General features: G+C 38.6%; 2 protein-coding genes across 2 annotated transcripts; both read left to right on the forward strand.

Moving 5' to 3' along the window:
* The first annotated feature begins 1,499 nt into the window (after nucleotides 1–1,499).
* ATMS1 (Cobalamin-independent synthase family protein) lies at nucleotides 1,500–6,861 on the forward strand. Its single transcript, XM_090019528.1, has 13 exons — nucleotides 1,500–1,586; nucleotides 3,085–3,438; nucleotides 3,576–3,663; nucleotides 3,813–3,940; nucleotides 4,034–4,225; nucleotides 4,349–4,548; nucleotides 4,679–4,842; nucleotides 4,923–5,003; nucleotides 5,095–5,261; nucleotides 5,365–5,470; nucleotides 5,609–5,932; nucleotides 6,017–6,145; nucleotides 6,269–6,861. Exons 2-13 carry the CDS (start codon nucleotides 3,089–3,091, stop codon nucleotides 6,635–6,637), a joined length of 2,298 nt encoding a protein of 765 aa, XP_089875654.1. The 5' UTR covers nucleotides 1,500–1,586; nucleotides 3,085–3,088; the 3' UTR covers nucleotides 6,638–6,861.
* Nucleotides 6,862–16,022: 9,161 nt separating this feature from the next.
* LOC149827609 (uncharacterized) lies at nucleotides 16,023–24,043 on the forward strand. The gene is made up of 6 exons (XM_090018540.1): nucleotides 16,023–16,247; nucleotides 17,474–17,738; nucleotides 22,321–22,556; nucleotides 22,661–22,880; nucleotides 23,028–23,255; nucleotides 23,405–24,043. The coding sequence occupies exons 1-6, from the start codon at nucleotides 16,023–16,025 to the stop codon at nucleotides 23,818–23,820; spliced, it is 1,590 nt and encodes a 529-aa protein (XP_089874666.1). The 3' UTR covers nucleotides 23,821–24,043.
* Nucleotides 24,044–24,086: the final 43 nt, after the last annotated feature.

The raw sequence follows: 24,086 nt of genomic DNA on the forward strand, positions 1-24,086 counted from the left end.
CATTTTGAATCAGCTAAGAACGGATTCAAACTAATTTTGATATTATTGGATGTGCGTCCCTTGCCACATCAGAACTTATGGGCAAGGTTTTTTTTTAACCAATGTTGTCCGTATCGGCAGAAAATAGATAAGATACTAATCTAAATCGGTTGTTTTTAATAAATATAAAAAATGCTTAAAATCAAATTTTAAATATTATTTTAATGGTTTTAACACATTTCAAGTGTGTTCTTATTGACACAAAATATTTGTAATTATTTTTTAGCCAATTCAGAACGATTTACTTGAAAATCAGTATCGGCCCATCCACCTGAATTCCACAAATATTTGAATTTAATGAATATTTAAATCTGCTTACATTTAAAAAAAAAGAGATCTGATATGAGATTTAGCCAACATCTGATTGGTAATATGCCATGTCTGATCCGAATATGAAGTGTTTACATCCCTAATTCTTAGGTACATGAAAACGGTTTGGATCTGTCTAAACTTGTGCCCAATACGGAATTGCTATCCATTTTGTATCCATATCTTTTATTCGAGAGACGTGCGACTCACGAATATAGTATTTTGAAATATCGTGATTTTGTTTCAATATACTTTAAAATAAATGAAAATCCCAATTAAATCGTGTTATTTTCACGTCTATTTTTAAATAGCAAATTTTATTGCAATGAAATAAATATATTAAAACCTTTGAATTTTTGTATATTTTTTGTTTATTAAAATTGTATACACGCCAGTAATTTTCTGGTATTTTTTTGGAGAAACACAATTTTCTTAAATTTAAGCGAGGTTTTCACTTGCCATGAAGATCCCGTTTCCTAATTCTGAGACATCAATTTATATATAACTGAATTGATTTAATATGAAGCGGATCCGGGTCTGATCACCTACCCACTCTCAATTAGGGATGGGAAACAAGCTCAGCTCATGTTTGGCTTGTAAAGAGCTTATTCGAACTCGTAAAATAGGCTCAACAAGCTAAAAGAAATAGGTACTCGGCTCGAATCATATAAGCTCGTTGGGTATTAAAAATTATATTTTAAATAGATCTTACATGTATTTTTTTATAATCATATTTCTTTCAACTCTAAATTAATGTATTTTTTTTATAAACAAGCCACCTCGAACTCGACTCATTTAACTCAGGCTCATTATGAACTCGAACTCCACTTGGCTCACGGAAAGAATGAGGGAAGCTTGGACACTTCAAGCTCGGTTCGTTTACCAGCCCTAGCATCAATCAGCAATTTCGGAGATCTCGATCATTTTTGCTGTTTGAGCGCACCATAAATACTGTTTGTGTCTAAAGTGCTACGTGGCTTGATCTTTACATGCGACCCAGAGTCACCAGCCAGGAACACATAAAAGATTTTTTTTTTTAAAGTAAGAAAAGGAGAAATGGGGAAAAAATTAAAGGCCCCATTCTTCCTCTACGGGCGTCTCAAAATCAGGAGCGCCCGCTCTATAAATACCCCACCCTTCCTCCTGTCACTCCGTGCCTCTCGGCTCATTCTTTCTCTCTCTCTCTCTCTGTCTCTCTCGCCAGACCTCGTCTAGAGATCGGAGGCCACACGTTCGAGGTAAGCTCCCTCGCTCGCTCTCTGCATCTCTCCCTCCTTCTACTGCTTTGCTCGGTCGCAGTCTCCTCTCTTTTCTCCGATCCAGGATCTGTCGGTCTAGGATTTGCTGCTGCTACTCTTTGTTTTGGTTTTGTTTATAGTAGTGGAGAAAGAGTAGATTTAGAGAAAGAGTGGATCTCGTTTTTATCCTTTTCCTTTTTCCCGAGTAGGAAGCGACTTTTGGTTCCTTTTGTAGCGCTCCGCGTGGTTGTATACTGCCATTATGTGATTGAGATCTGGTTTTCGGGATAATTCTAGATCGCGTTTTTTTTTTCGCTTTTTGACCGTCGGGATCTCGATCTGAGGCTTTCCGATCAGATTCAATGAAGTTTCAGCGTTTGTAGAAGTCAACACGTGGCGTATGCTTTGTGCGTTCTTGTTTTCTGGTTTTCTTAAGCTGTTTTTTTAGTTGATGATGATTTGGGTTAGATTACATAATTTTTGGAACTGATTAGTGTATGATGAGGGCTTAATAAGATTTAGTGTCTGATCTGAATCTCGATAAGGGAAAATGATGCAGATCTGGTTTCCAAAGTCTCTAATCTGACTATTTTAGATGTCATTTGCAACTGTAGCGTCGCTTAACACAATTTTTTTTTGCTTTTTGTCTTGATAGAGTTTGAGATCGAGTTTTTTGTGATTTAGTTTATCTCGATCTCCCTCTAGATCAGAACTATGTTTGAATTTTAAAAAGTTTTTAAGCTAAATTTCAGTACTTCGATCCGATTGTTTCAGGCTGGTGGTCGCCTTATCTTTTTTTATTACTGTAACTTGCATGTTTTTAGCTTCAAATGCATCTTTGAATCTTTTGATTTTGTTGAATATTGGATTCTTTCATTCCTCTGTCGCGTTTGGCAACTGTATATTTCGTTTTGAATTAACTACCTCAACTTATTCACTTGCATCTGTATTTTAGAGATTGTGGACTATCTTCAGCGTTTCAAGTTTTATGTTTATTCTTTTCCCTGCAATCTTGGTCTAGAGATCTGTGTTTACTTCTATCTACAATGTTTCTTCCTTACATCTTTTTTATGAGATTTATCCTGCTTGGAGTTTCCTTAACTAACCATGGGTACTTTTGTAATTCTATGGTTCTGTTATGAATGTGTGTACTAGCACTAGAATTTTATTTGTAGATTTTGATCCTCTTCTTTGCTCTGTTGGCTGTTTCTTTTGGTTTTAGTTTCCAAATTTAGTTTTGTAACCCAAAATCTTTTATCGTGTTTCAATTTCAATGCTTTATCAGTCTTCTTACCTACTTTCAAATGGTGATTTTTGGTTGCCATTCAAAAGAAAAAATTGTATGCATGTGTTTGGTTGCAAGTAACTGCCAAGTAAATTTTCATATTATAATTGTCTGTGGCCTCCATCGTTATGTGATGTCTATATATCTCGATTGGATTTATATTAGAAGATCGTCCCGTGTACTGATTTTATCACTCATTGGTCTGGTGAACAGCACAATGGCATCACACATCGTTGGATATCCTCGCATGGGCCCAAAGAGAGATCTTAAATTTGCATTGGAGTCATTCTGGGATGGAAAGAGCAGCGCTGAGGATCTAGAGAAGGTTGCCAATGATCTGAGATTATCCATCTGGAAACAGATGGCTGGCGCCGGGATTAAATACATCCCAAGCAACACCTTTTCCTACTATGACCAGGTCCTTGATACCACTGCAATGCTTGGGGCTGTTCCTCCTAGATATGGCTGGAATGGAGGAGAGATTGGGTTTGACACCTACTTCTCCATGGCTAGAGGAAATGCTAGTGTTCCTGCTATGGAAATGACCAAATGGTTTGACACCAACTAGTAAGTATTCTTCTCCTGCTTTTTTGCATGGAGATGTAAATACCAATATGCTGTATATTCTGTTTCTGTGAAGTTACCATTTTAGCCTTCTTCAGTTTTTCAGTTTACTTGTTTCTGACTTAATTTTTGTGAAACAGCCATTTCATTGTGCCTGAGTTGGGACCTGATGTAAATTTCTCTTATGCATCACACAAAGCTGTGTCTGAATATAAGGAGGCAAAAGAGGTATTTTTGTGTTTGTTATAACTAGTAATGATAAGTTCTACCAAGATCTCAAGCCCTAACGGTGGACAACAGCGCTTGTTTCCGAATATCTTGTTATTTGCTTAGTCTTAGAATCTTATTTCTATATTGGTGTTTGTGTGTATGTATAGATTGGAATCGACACTGTTCCTGTCATTGTTGGTCCTGTCTCCTACCTGTTGCTATCAAAACCAGCCAAGGGTGTTGAGAAATCTTTCTCTCTTCTCTCGCTCTTGGGGAAGATCCTTCCTGTCTACAAGTAAGAATTGGAAGCTACCAGCTTAGGCTAGTCATTCTGTTTGGAATTTTGAGGATTGTGTTTTCTCATAGTAATTTCCTGATCTCTGCGCAGGGAAGTTATTGCTGAACTGAAGGCAGCTGGGGCAACCTGGATCCAATTGGATGAACCTACCCTTGTACTGGATTTGGACTCTCACCAATTGAAGGCATTCACTGAGGCATATACAGAGTTGGAGTCATCCTTCTCTGGTTTGCATGTTCTTGTTGAAACCTACTTTGCTGATGTCCCTGCGGATGCATACAAGTAAGACTTTGAATGGTTGAATTGTTTTTGTATTTTCTGTGATGGATTCTCTGGTTCTCCATGAACGTATTTTTGTTTTTAATAATTAATCTTCTTTTACCAAACTGCTTCTTTGCCTTTCAGGACCATCACTTCATTGAAGGGCATTTCTGGCTTTGGTTTTGATCTTGTCCGTGGAACAAAGACCATTGACTTGATCAAGAGTTCTTTCCCTGCAGACAAATTCCTATTTGCTGGAGTTGTTGATGGAAGGAATATCTGGGCTAATGATCTGGCTGCATCTGTTAGCACCCTGCATGAGCTTGAGGCTGTTGTAGGCAAGGGTATGCTATCAGTCTTTGATCTTTTCACTTGATGCACTGCTGTAAGCTAGTGGTGGAAGTTCACTTTTCAAGGAAAAAGAAAGAGTTGGTGAGAGTTTGCTGATGCTGCTACTGTATATCTTTCATGCAGATAAACTTGTTGTTTCCACTTCTTGCTCTCTGTTGCACACTGCTGTTGATCTTGCAAATGAGACAAAGCTTGACAATGAAATCAAGTCGTGGTTGGCATTTGCTGCACAGAAGGTTATCGAAGTGAATGCTCTGGCCAAGTCATTGGCTGGTCACAAGGATGAGGTTTGTGCTGCTCTATAGATTGTAATCGATATGTCTCTTTGTCTTCATTTAACATATAATTAACCCTTTTCTTTTTCCAGGCATTCTTCCATGCTAACCATGCTGCTCATGCATCGAGAAAGTCCTCTCCAAGGGTTACAAATGAGGCTGTTCAGAAAGCTGTAAGTGCTATTGGAAGTCCATCGACTAAATGCTCACTCTTGGATTCCTTCACGTTGTTTATCTAAAACATTGTTCTTTTTGTGTGCCTAGGCTGCTGCTTTGAAGGGATCTGACCATCGAAGAGCTACATCAGTGAGTGCTAGGTTGGATGCACAGCAGAAGAAGCTAAACCTCCCCATTCTTCCAACAACCACAATTGGGTCCTTCCCTCAGACCATAGAACTTAGAAGGGTGCGGCGTGAATACAAAGCAAACAAGTGAGCCTTTTTCTTTTATCTTTATATCATCCTACTGCCCAAGTGTGGTATTTGGTTCTATGAATTTTAATACTTCATTTATAATATCTTGGGCTTGTTGCAGAGTCACTGAGGAAGAATATGTGAAGGCTATCAAAGAAGAAATCCACAAGGTTGTCAAACTTCAGGAAGAACTTGATATTGATGTCCTTGTGCACGGAGAGCCAGAGGTAGAAGATTAACTCATGAATTCTCTTCATCATCCTTGTTCATCAGTCTGTTGAAATGATTTCCGCATCACCATTGTTGCCCACATAAGCAATGGAAATATTTAACAAATATACTTAGTTCTCGTCCTATACTTTCAGAGGAACGACATGGTTGAGTACTTTGGAGAACAGTTGCAAGGCTTTGCCTTCACTGTCAATGGGTGGGTGCAATCTTACGGATCACGCTGCGTCAAACCCCCAATCATCTATGGTGATGTGAGCCGCCCCAAGCCCATGACTGTGTTCTGGTCCTCAGCGGCTCAGAGCATGACCAGCCGCCCCATGAAGGGAATGCTTACTGGTCCCGTCACCATCCTCAACTGGTCCTTTGTAAGAAATGACCAGCCTAGGTTCGAAACATGCTACCAGATTGCCTTGGCCATCAAGGACGAAGTGGAGGACCTTGAAGGTGCTGGAATTCAGGTTGGTTATCCTTCATCGATTGTGCTCGTATGGAACACCATGGAAGTTACTGTTCGGCTTATAATTTTCTCTATACATTTACAGGTGATCCAAATTGATGAGGCTGCTCTGAGAGAAGGGTTGCCTTTGCGCAAGTCGGAGCAGGCCTTCTACCTGGAATGGGCTGTTCATTCATTCAGGATCACAAATGTTGGTGTCGAGGACACTACCCAGGTACTTGATTTTTTTTTGTCCTGGTTATTTACTGTGCTGCGCTTCACTTTGTTTAACCATGTCAGACAATTTACTGGGATCACCTTGTTTTTAGCAATTTATCAATGGCCTGTATGTTTTCAGATCCATACTCACATGTGCTACTCTAACTTCAACGACATCATCCACTCCATCATCGACATGGATGCTGATGTGATCACCATCGAGAACTCCCGCTCTGATGAGAAGCTGCTGTCTGTGTTCCGCGAGGGCGTCAAGTACGGTGCTGGCATCGGCCCTGGTGTCTACGACATCCACTCCCCCAGGATCCCATCAACTGAGGAGATTGCAGACCGCATCAACAAGATGCTTGCTGTGCTCGAGTCCAACATCTTGTGGGTGAACCCGGACTGCGGTCTCAAGACCAGGAAGTATAACGAGGTCAAACCGGCCTTGACCAACATGGTCTCTGCAACCAAGCTCATCCGGACCCAGTTGGCCAGCACAAAGTGAGCGGGGCGCTAGTGTGAGGTATCTTTGCAGAAGCGGAAAAAGAAAAAAATTTCAGATTATTATGAAATATTTCAATAACTTGTGTTCCTAGTAGACTGGTGTAGTGGTTACTACTGGGTTGGGCAACCTTGGCCATTGGCTCCATATGGTGTCTGTCGGTGTTCATTTGCCTGTCTTTTTTGGCTTAGAAATCTGAGAAATTTGCGCGTTCAAGGTTCCAGCAACCATTTTATCATTTTATGCTGGTCATATATATTGCTTTGATCAAGAGCCCTCCTGCTGCCTGTTGGTAGAATCTGACCCCATTCCATGGCACGTCTCTCAGTGAGAGAACATGCAATACCTAATCACATTCCACCAACGCTCGGTCCAACCCAGCAGCCATCGCTGCTTACCACGGTACCACCCACTACGCCACCTGTCACCTACCACCCACCGTACGGATCCAGATAGCTAAGTCACTGGTCCAAATCAAGTTTTTTGTCTTGTTTGTCTCCCCTGCCGAGTAAACAAGTATAAAAATACTACTACTTTTTAAAGGGTTATTTCTCTGCTTGTCGTATCTCGTAGGGGCATTTGATTGCACGGACATCAGCAACCGCATCTTGCTCTGTGCCCTACGCACCCCAATGCAAATGGTGGACGCGTGGGCGCTGAACGCTTATAACCAAGGTTGCCAGAACAGTAAACCGAACAGAAAACATTTTGGGGAACGGAAAAAAGAAACAAAGTTTTTCAGGCTCACGTGAAACGGAATGAACCGGTAAACGTTTATGAAAAAATAATATAATAAGTTAATGAAACAAAAAAATGAAAAACATGTATCCCATGAGGGAAATACTTGGGAAACGCATGGGAAACATGTTCAAATATGAAAAACGTGTTTCCCATGTATTGGGAAACACGTTACTCATAGTGTGGGAAATGGGTTTTCCTAACGTTTCGAAACGCAGTTTCTCGTTGGTGAGGGCATTATTTTCTTATAAATCGTGCATGGCGTTTGTCCGGGGAGTGCGACTCACCAGTCCCTCCCTTCCATTGAAAACACAACCCGTGGGATGCACTTTGTCCCCTGTGCTGGTGTTTGTCCCAGCGTATCAAATGCCGGACAGCACTGCACGGGGACCACATTGTCTCCGTGTGGCGTTTTGTCCCACGTAGGGATGTCAATAGGTCGGATTTGGATGCAAAAAGATAAAACCGAATTGGATCCGACTTATCCGGATTCAGAGTCGGATGAAAAAAGTTAAATCCGATTCCGGATCAGACTAGCTTAAAACCCGACATTTACACTTAATTAGGTTCGGGTTTTACTCGGATTTGGATTTTAATTGGATTCGGATTGGGTTTGAATGACAAACTCAATACCAAACCCAAATCTGATTTTTAATAGAATCCAGATTTGGACTGGTTGTCGAGTTACATCTGACCCTTTGACATTCCTACTCGCTAGTCCCACGTACCAAATGCACATAAATATGGTCTGCCACTAGTTTCTATAATTTGATGTACATAATCTAATAATTAGATATAAATCCAATATGAATCTGACATCCAAACACAAGCAATGATTCAAATGAAAATAATCCTAAAACACAATGAATTAAGATGAACCCGATGGACCTGATAGTGTCTTGCTCCACTCTGGATCAATAATTTATACTTGAACTTCATCAGGCAACAGTTGGTGACCGACTCGGATCCTGGTTGAATGATGGTTCTCCTTACAGGATTTGTGGACCGGCAATGCTAGCTCAACACATCAATTAGGTTTGATTTTACATTGACCTGATTCAAATCTGACACATTAAGGGCACGTTTGTGTGACACAGAAGGAGGCTCCATACATTGTTCTGTATGAAGCCTCTATCTGCGGAAACAAGGTCCAACCACCCATAGTTACCGGAAGCGCTTTTATAAGGAAGCAAGTGTGCTTTTGAATCGGGAAGCACTACGCTTCTCTTAAAAGGGCGAAGTGTGAGGGAAACTCGCTTCCTACTGAAAGTGCACACTTCTCATTTGTGAAAAATGCACTTCTCACTCACTTCTCAAATAGCTTTCCTTTCATTTTCTACTCACTTTCTCCCTCATTTTCCCCTTGTTTTTTGTGTTTTTGATGTTAATGATAATTTTTTTCGCTTCCCTCTTGCTTTCCACTCACTTCCTCCTTGCTTCCCACTTGGTTTCATCTCGTTTCCCTTTTTCGCTTCTCATATATTTCCATAATCACTTCCAAAATGAATTGTGCTTCCCCAAAGATAATGCTCTTTTCTGTCAGAAAAAAAATCTGTGTTTCAACAAGAAGATTATAGACCCCATGAAAATGCAATGGATCTTGTGCGTTTCTGTGGAGCTCACCACTTTTTGTGCCACACAAACGTGGTCTAGGTAAACGGTGCACTCATCACAATAATCTCATGATCACAAAGGGGAAAAGGGTAGCCAAAGTCTCTGTGACAAATATTGGCGATATTTAAAAAAACTCGTGAAAAACATGATATAATGTCAAAAAATGACTATATCACACGACATTTGAAAATATCGAGATAAAATCATTTTCATTGTTATATCACGATTTTATGGTTAATTTTACAAAAAAAAAAACTCATGCATGAAGTCAGAATGAGATGCATTAAGTAGTATGCAGCTTTTTAGGCTAATTAATGGTCACCTAAATTAATTCATTACCTCTCTCTCTCACACACACATTGATTACTCGTTAAGACCACTAGACATAAAACAAACTTTGGAAATTGGCAAGAACAAAAAATGAATCTTTGGAAAATAGAACTTAATTACTTTTAATTAGAGTTTTGAAAAACACTTTTAACAGTATCTAGGTTTTCTTTTCAATTTTGCCTTATATATTTTAAATTTTAATTTAATTAAAGTTAGCCAAGATTTTCTAAAAAAAGCACGAGAATAATAAAATTTTACGAAGAAAACAAGGGAGAGAATCAGCTGAATCGAGTCCATGTGCCCAAAGGGTCAATCGGTCCTTTTGGAGTATGTGGGGCCCACTAACCCCGACTTACATAAGGGTATATATTGAATGAGTAATTACCTACTCCCACATACTAAAAAATCATGGTGGTAGGTTGTATCTTCTCAATTAAATTTTATGGATGTACTCAACATAGTTTATTTGATAGGAATCATGCTTGGATAATGTTTTTTGGACATAAAAATAGGATTTTTTAAGTCATAAAATTTTGATATAAGCCATTGATTTTTAAAAGTCTTGAAAAAATACATGTATGCTATAATCACATGATCCAAAACTTGTTTTCTACTAAATAATGCTTATAGATCATATCTATAGAGTCTAATCAACAAAAAAAAGTTTAAGAAAACAATGCCTACCGGCATTACCAATATTTAATGAGTAGGTACTCCGGGAGCACCTTATCATTACCAATATTTAATATAGTTGATTGTACTTACAATCTAGTTGGAATCTCACCATCTAAGTTGTTTTGACTCAAACTAATGTTGTAGATGTGTTTAGCATCATCAATTCAGTGAAAATCAATTCTTGAATCATGTTTTTAGGACTAAAATTTATTTTTTTTGAGTTTGAAGAAACCAGCATTTATATTGTAACATCCCGAGTTTTAAAATCCTTGAAAAATGCGTAAAATTTTATTTTTTTTAAAGTAAACAATATAAAACATTTTAAGCTTTGGTTTAAAACCTCGAGTGGGTTACATTGTAAAAACCACAATATAAATAAAGGTAGAATCAAATTCAAACAAATATTATATAAACAGTCCATTACATAAGGTTCACATAAATAAACATTTAGGACTAAAATTTAAAACAAATCTTAAAATAATCTCGAGATCTTAAAAATCTGGATTCTTTGATACCATTCCTATCCAATATTCGCTGCTATGTAGATTATTCCATACCTAAACATGTATTTCCCATAAAATGGGGTCGGACTTATGACAGCCTGGTAAATAATTATCAAATTCAGACAATTCAAATATTAAGCATGATTTCAGTAATTCAAATTCAAATAAAAATGCATGCTTCAATAAATAATTATGTAATTTAAATCATAATTATGTGAGATATTAACAGGGTATATTTTCATATCAATTCGTATAAGAGAGAAATTTTTGTTTCGATATTTACATCACAACCTGGTATGTAGGGAATGATATTCGCATTCGGATAAAGCATTTCGAGGGTATATTATTCTAGTGTGTTTTACCTAGATACCTGGCTGAACCAGAACCCCAGAGCAAGCGGTCAATGACCGGAAGAGTCTTGCAATAACACTAAAAGAAACAAATGCATCCATTGACTGTAGCAGTCTGAGGTCTATCACCTAGGATATGCCATTAGTCTTGACCTTCTTAACCCGTGTGACAGGAGGCCCACATAAATCTATCACTCTCAAATTCAATATAATAGTATCATTCCTGTCTGTACCACTACTTCTTTCAAGGTAGGCATAATCTTGAATGGGCCCGAAGGGTTCTATTATAGAACTTAATATTTTCAAAACTAGACTCAATAACCTAAATACTTATTTAGAGTAAATGCTAGTATCAAATGTACCCAACCCATCTAGTGTTGCTTTGTAAAAATGAGCATTCGCCTGTGAAGGCGGAACTATATAAGTTTGTGTATAGACATGACTTATAAAGCAAATGGGTGCTCTATTTGCACCATTTTGGGTTTAGAAAACCCGTATAACAAATTTTTTTAAGAAATAATATGCTACACAATAATTGTTCTTTTTAACAAAATTTGAAAATCGTCTGCGCCATGGTTATTGCATGGCCACAACACTTTATAAAATTTTTGGAGGATTTTAATTCAAAACTCAAAAAATTTGAAATCTTGTCATTCTAAACAAATATTTATTCATGCAGATGCTAAAATTTGTATATGATCACAAATACAATTTTAAATAATTATACATGCATTAGAAACATGTTCAATACAAAAATTATAAGATTTTGATAGGAAAAACTTATTTTGATTTCTTATAATTCAAAGTAGAATAAAAAAGATCACTCCAGTCCTTGATTTATTCTAATAAAAATTCTATTATATTAGATTATATTTTTTTACTAAATTTTGGGTAGTATCAGACCCATAAGAAGTAAGAAACATCCTTTTTAAAAAATTTAGAAAAATATCTAAAAACTATTTAAAAATAATTTTAATTCTTTAATTTTTTTTACAGAGTTTTCTCTGTAATAACTCAAATGTTCGAAAAGGGTTTTAAACTTGAATTCAAGTTGTAAAAATTTTGATATGACTTTGCATCATAAATATTTTTATAGAGGTTTTTCAAAAAATTTGATTCGAATATCTAAAAAGATTTTAAAAAATTTCAACAAAATCCCCTTTATAAAAATTAACTTTTTTCTAAAAAACTTACAAAATTTTTTTACATAAATTTTACTAAAATAATTCAAAATTTCTAAAATGTCTGATTTTTTTTGCCAGAACTCTAATTATAATAATTTAAAAATTAAAAAATCTATAAAAGTTTTTGCCAGAATTACTACTATACTAATTCCATTTTTCAGAAATATTTAAAGAAAATTTGCCAGAACTATTGATATAATAACACTATTTCTAAAAAATCTTTAGAATTTTTTCCCAGAACTATTGATATAGAAGTTCTGAATGCTTAAAAATATTTATAAAAATTTTAACAGAACTTCTCATGCGTAAAGGCGGGCTTGGATTAAATTTTGGCAAAATTATCTCAATTTAAATCCAGACAAAAGTCCTAAGGGTTCAGGAGAAAAATATGAGGTCTTACGAGCATGAGCTAGGGTCTAGATAAAGAATACGAGTACTAACCTAATTTACAAAAATTTGAGCAATGCTTTCATAGCAGAATTTTGGAACTTTTGCTAATTTAAGTAGAACTTTTGCTACAAGGGCTCGAGAGGCCGAATATGATATGTTAGCACTCCTTCAAGGAAACAAAGACCACCTGTGAATAGAGGGAAGATGCTAGAAAGGGTTTGTCAAAAAAAATTCTGGGTTTTGACTAAGGTTCAAGTTGAAAATCTTGAAAGAAGGGCTAGGGTTTAGAGAGAGAAAAATGAAAGTTTTTTAAGAGAGAGAGAGAGAGAGCTAGAGAGAGAGAAAGTGCAAGAAGGAAATTTGGTAGAGAGAGAGAGAGAGAGGGGAGATGGGGGTATTTATAGGGGTGAGAGGAGGTGCTGCCCCTCTCTATGGGCCCCACACCCTACTGGGTGTCTTCATTTCTGAAAGAAGGGTGATGACTCATCCCTTTCTCTGTCATGTGTTGGCAAGAGAGAGAGGATGAATGTTACCTCTCTTCTAAGAGGATGACACTTCTGGCTCATGGTTTTGTAAAACCATGTCTGCTCATGGTTTTGGATAGATGATTTTATTAAAACCATGGGCTGACTAATAAAATATATTAAAATATTAATAAAATATGATATCTTATTTTAATAGTTAATTTTTATACCAAATTTGCCTTGTGCAGCTCCCATTTTACAAAAATGCCATTTAAAAAATAGGAGGTTACTATTTTACCCTTTGGTAGTTCTAAAATTTATCGAGGCCTGCCATTGTGGTGTCAAATTATTGTTTTAGCCCCTGATAATTTTATTAATTTTTTAAAAATGTTTCTAACAAAAAAATTACCTTTTTGCCCCTATATAGTTGAAGAATTTACCTCAATATGTCATTGGAGTAGCAAATTATCATTTTGCTATTGACAATTTACTTAATTATGAAAATATCCCTAAATCTCGAATTTTGAACAATTATTTTTTTAGATCTGTCTAGAGTTCATATATGAGTTCAGATAATTGTTTGGATCCATTGATTATTCAACAGTAGAGTTTTAGACTTTAATTCATATCCAAACTTGTTCATAATTCATCAAGACTTGATTTTTCATAATTTATTAAACTTTGGAAATTTTCAAATGTTTCATTTATAGCCATTGATTTTTGTATCTTTAGAAAAACCTATGGATTGCAACGATTCAAACACCTATCCACAGAAAAAGAGGTGCAGATCACATTCATGGGGCCATAAAGAAAAAGAAAAAGAAAAAGAAAAAGAAAATGAAAATGAAAATGAAAATGAAAATGAAAATGAAAAAAATGAAGTTTGGTAAGTTGTTTGTACACGCAAACAATTGTAGCCTATATTACATTGTTAAGGGGCGAGTCAAGAATCTGATATCATTAAAAAACATTGTTATAGAGGTACAACTATATATATATATATATATATATATATATATATATATATATATATATATATATAAAGAGAAATGAAAACCTACTAAATGAAGAATTTCAGTTTTTTTTTTTTTAAATTCAGAGCCCATAGATGGGTTCGATTGATTTGCTGGAAATCAATACTTGATCATACATTTTAGATGAAAAAATGATATTTGAAACTCCAAAATTTTATGAAAATTGTAGGCTGTTGATTTTTGAAACCTTATAAAAACCTATCCATGCATCTGAATCAAACGTTTCAGGAAGTAATTCCTATAAAACAAGCATATAGATCACATTTGTCAGAATTTTGAAAAAACACAAAAAAATCATGAAAATGAAATAACATGTTTCATTTAGTAGGTTTTGTATTTTATAGGTTTTTTTTTCATATATATAAAATTTTTTATAGCTGCTCACTCGTTAGGTGCTCAAATGGAGGTCACTCTTGTCGTGCGACGTGATAGACCCTCAACATCATTTTGCAGAAAAAAACTTAGTGGGGTTAAAATAGTGCCACTAAAAGTCTTAGCGGCCACTTTTAGACTTTCACTGGTACTAAAATAGCAGTAAAAGTTTTTTTGTGCAAAAAAGATATAGAGTGTCCATCACACCGCACTATGGACACTCAACGTGAGTGACTTCCGTTGGAGCACCTAACGAGTGAGCAGCTAATCATCTATATATACATATATATATATATATAATAAATCATGAATATACATACAAACAGTAAATGCAAGTATGAAATACACTATTACAATCAAATAAAACTCTAAAAATCTAGCATAAACGCATAAAATAATTCAGATGAAGGAAAAAAATCAAGCGTACAAAGCCCTATAAATGCAAAAGGTAGAAATATGATGCATCATACAATCAAATCAAAGCATATAACAAGTTAACTAAACTCAAACATTTCTCAAATACAAATATTAAAATCAGAAAAAATATAAAACACTAACGGTAATTTATAAACTAGCAATACACCCACAATTCTTAAAAATCTTCATTAGATTTTTGCCTATTATGGCAAAATACTATGGGAAAATCTTCGTTAAAATACGCAAAGGGCTTTTGCCTACTATGGCTAACCGTACCCCCGGCTGGAAAGATTTGGGGTTTTCCTCTTTTTTGTGTTAAATACCCAAAACATAAAATAAGGTAATCCTTATCCTAGGATGCCGCTGGATGGTTAGCTCGCCGGAGATGCGAGAAAGGCCATCAAAGACGAAGGGATGTCACCGGAGCTGAGAGGGGGAACTGTTCCGGGGAAGGGAAGCCCCCCTTGTCGCAAAAAAAAAAGAAGTTTTGGGTCATTGGGTCCGGGACCAGACCTGACCCAGCCCAAGACGTACCTGAGCGGTACCCAATGCCTACCCGCCTCGTCTGGTGCGACGCCTGACGCACCCATGTGACATAGATTGTAGCAAACTTTAACCCCATGTAGGAAGGACAACCAGCCATCCTGTCTCTGTCTCTGTCTCTGGGCGCGCCTGCTTGTCACAGAAGAAGGTGTACTGACATCAACTGCCGCTAAAAATGAATAGGTTCACCCCCCTTACGGGAACTGAATCCGTGAAAAGAGGGGTCCAACGTGTAAAATGGGGGCTACTTTTAGCCAGGAAAGCAACTTCCATTGTTTGTGTTGCATTGTGAATTCCATGAGAATGACACGGGTGCTTATGCATTTTCGCAGAATACCTCTTTTTTCCATGACATGCAAAGGGGCCTCTTTCATCCTCCACCCTCTTTGCATTTGGGGTCTGGAAAACAAGCTAAGCTTCCGGTGGCTTCGCTCATGTTGGGCTCGAAAAGAGCTCGTTTAAAACAATAGATACTCGGTTCGGCTGGACTCATATAAAGATGGTTAGATATTAAAATTTTTATTCTATATATATTTTGTACTCAGCTCCTAAACAATGTAATTTTTTTAAGCCAGCTCGGCTGGTTTAAGTCGGGCTTATTATGGGCTTGAACTCGGCTTGGCTGGCCACAAAAATGAGAATACTTCAGGCTCGGCTCGTTCAGCTTGAGCTTGTTTACCAGCCCACCGGCCACCATATTTCTCTCTCTCTCTCTCTCTCTCTCTCTCTCTCTCTTGAAAGTTGAAAGAGGGAAGGAGGGTGGGGGCGATCACCATGTACAAAACCATACTTCAGGAATTCTGTCAAAATAACTCATGGAACCTCCCAAAGTACACGACCACCAAGGACGGTTCAGACCACAACCCCAGGTTCAAGTCCACCGTCCTCGTCGATGGCGTCGACTACGAGAGCCAGGCCTCCCACAGAACCTCTAAAGATGCTCAGAACGAAGCCGCCAAGGTCGCGTTCGAGTCCCTCATCGACGTCGGACCATCTTCCGTAAGCAACCTCTGATTCCTTCCCTCCCTACTTGGTTTATGCTTAAATTCTTCTGCTTTTCGGAATCGGGAGGAAGGAATGTGGGGGGTCGGAATACCATGATGTACGGTTTATTCCCTGTTTTCGGAAATGGAATTGGTGGGGAAAATCGATTCTCTTTTTCTGCAGAAAAGCGGTAGGAAGGAGGAGAGCAAAGAATATATATATTTTTTAAGATGGTGGTTTATTTTATCGTGGAAAGAGGGGATGAGGGCAAGGTGGGTTCCGCGGGAGACGAAGATCGATGCTCCGGGGAATTGAGGAATTCCTTTTCCACTGATTCCAAACACTCTGTGCCTGAGATGGGGTGTTTGCGGTTCTGTTATTTTTTAATAACGAAAATGCCCTTGCCATTGTTCCCCTTCGTCATGCAAGATCTTGAACTTTGTATACAAAAATTTTGAAATTGTTCGATGAAATGTTGCGTGTGGTGATTTTGAAACGACGAAGCCTCGTTCTGCTTCCTCTGTGGAGCGTGGTATGATGGAGAGCAGAGAAGGTGAGTGCTGTGGAGGTTGGGAGCACTGAATGACTTAAATGGCCTTCGGCATTTCCGGATTTCTTGCAAGGTTGTTCAGAAGTTTGTTTGGTTTATCAATCCCAGGTGAGGCGGTGACATTGATTTGAGGCAGGGCAATAAATTTTTTTGAGTTTTATGCTTTAGGATGTATGACAAGCTTTAGGGCATGAAATATGTAGGACTTATTTCAAGTAGAGGAATTTTGAAGAATGATTAAAATAGGATGTATAATTATTTAGTAATTTCGACAGTGAATATGTCTGCACGTACACACACACACACACACACACACACATATATATATATATATGGATTAAAATTTGCTACAATCTTTTGCATATACAAATGCTTAACAACTTTTTTTTTTGTTCAAGCAACCCCATGGATGTGATCTACATGTTGTATTTAGTGGGAACTGGCATTTGAATCACCAGAATCTCATCAATTATAGGTTGTGGTAGCGTGTTTGATTTTCTGATGATTTATGGACTTGCTTTACCTGGCTTGAGTCCTTGGATGGACTTTTATCTTGTCTTGGAGTTATGATACTTGTACTGCTCCGTCTTAGGATAAAAAAGATGTACTACTTATGTCTTATTGCTCTATCATTTCCTTTCTTTTTCTCTTGTCAGACCAATTCTTGTTTGATTTTAATTTTACTCTCTAGTTTATTTCAGGACATACGGACATTGTTCAAACAGCTACCGACTTTCATGGAGAAAAAAACAAACAAAACAGTGACAACCGGGATGCTGCTTCTCCACAGTATGGGCATGCATCACTTACTTCAGTAGATTTGTCAAGTCTGCAAATCAAAGATTTTCCATTAGAAGGAGGATCACAAAATGAAATACTTAAGAACTCATATGCAAAGGAGGGAACTCAGGGAGAGACACCAAGTTTAGTGGAAAGTAATGAAGTGATGGTGTCAGGTTACTTCTCTCTCTCTCTCACCCTATGTACACACACAATCAAGTGTGTGTGCGTTCTTCAAATCTGTATAACCCCATTTTTTGTTATAATTTAATTATTATCTGAACACCTTATTTTTTATTCCTGGAACTGTTTATAAACATCTTCTCTTTATGGATGCCTTTCTCTTGTAGAACAAATTCAAAGTTGGTTTATAAGTAAGGCTAAATTAGATCCTCATGTTGGCATGCTATTATCTCCAGGGCTTAGAAGTCCCAATATTTGCTTGATCCTATCTGACCCATCCATATGAGGACTCTTCAGCTTATATTGGGTGCATTGTTTTACTGCACAAACATATATTGTTAGATGATGGGATCATTCATTTTATTGTTTAGTTATAATATGTTGTACCCACTTAAAACTGTTTCCTGTTGTGATGTTCAGTTACAACAGTTTGCAGTATATGATATAAAGACTACTTGAGAGTGGCATCTTTTGGCGGTATTATATGATGTTTACCATGTAATAAAGTAACTAATTTTTTTTCTTTTATTTTTTGGACTAATATCCTATGAACTCCAGAGTAGTGTTTCGGAATCTAATCCATTGAACTATTACCTTTTTTAATTGCATTTTTTTTTTCAGAATTGGCTATGCATGCTTTCAGCAAGCAGTATGAATCATATTTCACTTTTTTCCTTGGTCGAGTTACAAAATAGCAAAATGTTAGGTATAAATGTCTCCATATATCATCAAATATGATCATACTGTTGTAGTATACATGCAATAGATAAAGTATCATGTTGAACTAGGAGTACTTCTATCAATCGGCCTTTGACCATTAAGGTGAATATGTCTTTGCTATTGTTTTTATTATCATCTTTTTAATTTCAAATATTGGTTGGTGTTACAATCAATAAAGGCGTGTTTTCCAACTGATGATTAGGGAGTAAATTGAGCTAGTTGAGTCAGGTTTGCTATTAGGATTCCCAGGATCAGTGTGCCTGAGGCAATGAAAACGTGTTCAACTTTGATGTTCACTGCTAATCAGGCACTCGGGAATTCTTTCAAAATTGTGAAATTAATTTTGAAGATGCTATTTTTAATGGTCAACTGGAGGCAGAATGGATAATGCAGTGGGCTGAGTAGGGGCTGTACTGACAATCCTGGATTCTTTATCCGCTGTAAAAAAATTTCCTCCCTAAGTTGCCCTTCTCAAAAAAGAAGTGGACCTCTCTCCCTTTCTCATGCGGGTTATAGGATATCCTTTTCATAATTCTGAGAAGGGAAAGTTAGGGAGCTCGAATTAGCAAGTTTCAAGGATCTATTTAATGAATAAAAGGAAAATAGTGTTGCTTGAAGTTCTGCTTGAAACTTTATACTGTGGCGCTTAACCCAGAAGATTCTATGTAACAAATAAAGGGAAAATATAGTTGCCCGAGGTTTCACCTAGAATGTAATAAAGCAGCCCTTGACCAAGGACATTTTCCATCAATACTTTGTTGTGAACATGTTAACATTCACTAGAAGGTTGTGGATAGGGATGGCAGTGGACCGGGGGAAAGCGGGGCCCCGCCCCGCCTCGCCCCGTTTGGACCGGGGATGAAGGGTATGAAACGGGGATGGAGGCGGGGACGAAGGTTAAAATCCATCCCCGTCCGGGGGTGGAGGCGGGGATGGACTGGCACGTTCCCCCGCCCCTCCCCGCCCCGCCCCATCCCCGCCCCGGCCCATCCCGCCCCATCCCCGTCCCGGCCCCGCCCCGCCCCATCCCCGTCCCGGCCCCGCCCCGCCCCATCCCCGTCCCGGCCCCGCCCCATCCCCGCCCCCAACCCTTTATATTTTTACTGTTTACTAACCCTAACTCCCTTCCCTAATTTCCTAACCCTGGAGCCGCCGAGCCGGACCGTCGCCTCTTCCCCTTCCCCATCCGCATTATCATTGTAGCCGGGCCGTCGCCGACCACCGTTGGCCGTCGCAGGGGGAGGCCTCCACCCTCATACTCAGCCTCCTCTGCAAGCTCGACGGGAGGGCAGAGCTCTACCGAGACGTACCCCTCTCCTACCTCTTCCTTACGAACAATCTTCAGTACGTTAAGGTGCAGAGCTCCGATCTCTGACTCGTCCTCGGCGACGCTTGGGTGCGAATGCACACCAAGAAGCTTCGACAGTACGTCACTAACTACGAGCGCATGGCGTGGAGCGAGGTCGTGGCGACCATGGCGGAGATGCCGGTGGTGATCGATGCCGAAAGCGCGAGGCGGGCTTTCAGGCGGTTCAACTCCGCCTTCGAGGAGGCATACCGGGCGCAGACTGCGTCGATCGTGGTGGAGGACATGAAACGGGGATGAAGGCGGAAACGGGGACGGGGACGGGGACGGGGCGGGGACGGGGACGGGGCGGGGGTGGAGGACATGAAACGGGGATGAAGGTGGGGGTGGAGGATAAAATCCATCCCCGCCGCGGAGGCGGGGCGGGGGTGGAAACCTTGTCCCCCGCCCCGCCCCACTGCCATCCCTAGTTGTGGACAGTGGACAGTAAGGTCATCGTGCACACAGACACAAAGGGAGACATGCTCACACCCACCTCAAGCCTGAGCTTCAAGAAAGCCACCTAGTATGATGTTGTCATCTTCAGTGCCTATCCAGAGCTAGAGCTTGCCAGTAAGTGAGAATGCCCTTGAGCTACTTGTGAGTGGCAGGGCTTGCTACACATACATTAACGAATGAGTTTTTGGTTAGAATCATGGTGAATATCCATAAAGGATGCAAAGCCCCCTGTTTTTGTTGACCATTTGAACTTCAATACTAAGCTATTTATTATTCCAGACATTAGTTTTATAATTTCATAGGCTGCTGACCATTTATAGTATCTTTTTTTATTGACCGTAGAAGTTCAATGTTACGCTATTTGTTATTCCATACGTTAGTTTTATTGGATGCAGTACTCATTTTTCTGTTTACCGTGGTAGAGTTTTGAAATAACTAAGCCAACCACACTAGCTTTTCTCAAAGACATTGTCATAGTTGGTAATTTGATCATAGTACTGTCCATCATGTTAGAGACACATAAACCATCCAAAGAATTGTTTGTTTTCTTGAACTTATAGATTACAGAGGAATATATTATTGCAATATAATGAATAAATGATTAAAAAGGAAAATATCATGATATTTTCAAAATATCTGATATTTACAAATATAGCAATGTTATTTTGATAATATCCTATTGCCACTATATTTGAAGACCCTAGCAATATTATCGTGATAACATCACAATATCGTCACTGTATTTTTAAAACTTTTTCTATTTTTAGCTTTAAGGTGATTTTTTTTATGTATGATTTTTTCTTATTCTTTTTACAAACTTTTATAAAAAACTTGAATGCAAGGAGGGTATATATAGTTTTTAACCATTTTAAGTTAACACTAATGAAATAAAAACAATTATCATATCATCAATTCATCATGCATAAATTCATAAAATAAATCAAATTAACAAACTACAATTTCTATTATCACATCATTAAAAATTTTCTTAAAATAAAATTCATAAAAAAAGTTTGGGTTTGGTTATGGTGAACCCATGCCTAGGTTCACCATAGCCGGGTTCGGCCCTTGCGCCAACGGTGGGAGGAGGAGGAAGGAGGAGAAGGAAGAAAAAAAAAGAGAGGAGGAGGAGGAGGAGGAGGCAGAGGAGGAATAAGGTGGAGGAGAAGGAATAAGAAGAAGAAAGAGAGGAGTAGAAGGATCAAGAAGAAAGACAGGTAGAGGAGGAGGCGGAGGAGGAAGAAGAAGAAGGAAAGAACAAGAAAAAGAAGATGAAAGAGAGGAGGAGGAATAGAAAGAGAGACCTATTCACCTCGCCATCATTGTCGACGCCTTCACTGTCGTCGTCGTTGTAGCCTTGCCGCCATTGGAAGAGAGGAGGAGTCGGGGAGGGAGATGAGGAGGAGGAGTCGAGGAGGGAGATGAGGAGGAGGAGTCGAGGAGGGGAGGGGGGGGGGGGGCGATCGTGCCCTACCTCCCCAAATTTCATTTTTTAAAACTAGACCAAAATGGTATGAGTCAAAGTTGACCAAGTCCATTTTGCACAAATATAACCCTGGGTGCGGGTTGACCACACCTAGGAGTATTTGACTGCACCTGGTATGAAAATTTTTAATATTTGCTGCATCGGATATTGCACCCACACCCGCACCCGCGTCTTGTCGCATCAACGTGGGTGCAGCTGCCTTTTTAATGTGTCCGTGTGACATAGATATAGTGCCTATTCCTTGCATTTTTTTCGAAATGTAATTGCAACATAAACATGGTTCAAGATGAAATTTAGTGGAACTTATTACTCTTGACTAATGATGTGCTGTTTCCATAAATGCATTTAATGATCATGTTCATGCTGCTGGGGCATAAATTGTCACAATATTTCACCAGGCATTTTGGTGGTCATCGTTTCCCTGATTGAGACCACGTACCTTTATGCTATACTGATATGATGATGTTTCTCTATTATCGTTATCAATGTATATTCATTTTGTCATTTAAGCTTGCTTTTGTTTTCCTGCTGTTCTTTTCATTGCAAATCATGATTGTTCCGGCAGAGTTGCATCTTACTTACAAAAGTTGCCTTCAAGATTTGGTTCAAAGAAGGAAGTGGAATTCGCCTGTATATTCTCATATTCGAGAAGGTCCATCTCATGCCCCTCGTTTTAAGGCCACAGTGACTCTGGAAGCAAAAATTTTTGAGAGTGCAGATTTTTTCAGTACACTGCGTGAAGCAGAGCATTCTGCTGCAAAAGTGGCCTCTGCATCATTAGAAGATGAAGGAATTACTGAGGTAAATGTTCAGGAGAGGAATCTTAATTATGTGACATTTTAGGTCATGTGATATTATTTTTCTATGGTTTCTTGAGAGCTGACTGAGCAGTCTCTCTTCTGCAGGAAAAATCAGTTTCTTTCAAGAATCTCCTGCAGGAACTTACTCGGAAAAAAGGCCCGCTTCTGCCAGCATACACCACAATAAAATCTGGTGGATCTTACTTGCCAACGTTTGAATCAACTGTTGAGATAGATGGTGAAGTTTTTTCTGGAGGACAAGCAACAACCAAAAAGAAGTCGGAGGCAAATGCGGCAAAGGTTGCTTGGACTACTCTCAAAGAACGTATGCTTTCTGCCTTCTCATGTTCTTCCAAAGCTTTGTCGTGTAAATTTGGAAGAAACATATATTTTATGAGGAATATGTTTCATTTTTATCCATTTCAACGGTTGCCTATCTCTTGATTTTAGTTAAAGTTCCTTACTTTTGCAGGAGGATCAACCAATATCTTTTCAAGCGCACCCTCAGGTTCTGAACTAAAAGTGGCTGCTGCTGCTGGTTCTCTTGCTGTGAACCTGCTCTCTAATGAAAATGGGCTTGAGCCCAAATCTGCTGCTGGTGCTTCTGCCTTGAACTTTCTCTCTAATGAATACTGTCTTGAGCCAAAGTCACCTTTAACTTGCAACACTGGAGCTGAAGAGAGGACCATAGTTATGAATGGTGAGAGTTTGTAAACCCATTGTGGATAACCCATTTAAAGCTTCCCATTTTATGCAGTTGGCCAGATCTAGCCTGGTGGCAGATTCTAATTTTTGGTTTTATGATCGTTTTATGTGCTATTCTGAAACCTTATGCCAATGGTTTTGTAGGGGAACATCTGGGCACTTCTAGTAACATCTCAGACAAAGGCGCATCTCATTCTAAGCCAGACCAAGAATTTGCAATCTCATGCTCCTATGCTGCTGACATATATGCTTATTTGCATGAACAATTCATTTCTGATAGCTCTTCAACTGAAGCCAGCAGATCATCTATACCCGCTTCAAAGCATTCACAGCTTGCTTCCACTAGCTCTTCCGGCAAGCCCGTCTTGAACAATTCAGGACTGCCAGGATCCAACTCTTTCAATACTGGATCAAGTAGCACTCCTAAACAACATAACAAAGTGGTTTTGTTCCCGCGTTTGCCAAACATGGCAATACCTCCAGGTGTGAAAAAATTACAGTTCAGTGACGAGAAGTGGGTGGCGGTGACAAGGACTGATTCTGGTTGTGGTGCCAATTGAGATGGATTCATAGTTTCCTTTTAGCATACTGTATTTTGTTGCTTCATAAGCATGTTGTTGGAGTGAACGAACCTCAACTTTAATATCCCTACTGAAGATAAACGCCTACCTTTTGAAGAAATTGCTCGGATCAGAGCCTGAGTTACCTTATATATCACCCAACCCTACTCGACCCTTCATAAGACACATCTAACATTTTCCTTTCATTAAATTATTGAATGCACTCTCTCTTATACACTCATGCACACACACAGAATTATTGAGGT

This window comes from Nuphar pumila, chromosome 10 (assembly GCF_984573655.1).
Source record: "Nuphar pumila chromosome 10, dmNupPumi1.hap1.1, whole genome shotgun sequence".
NCBI classification, from domain to species: Eukaryota; Viridiplantae; Streptophyta; class Magnoliopsida; order Nymphaeales; family Nymphaeaceae; genus Nuphar; species Nuphar pumila.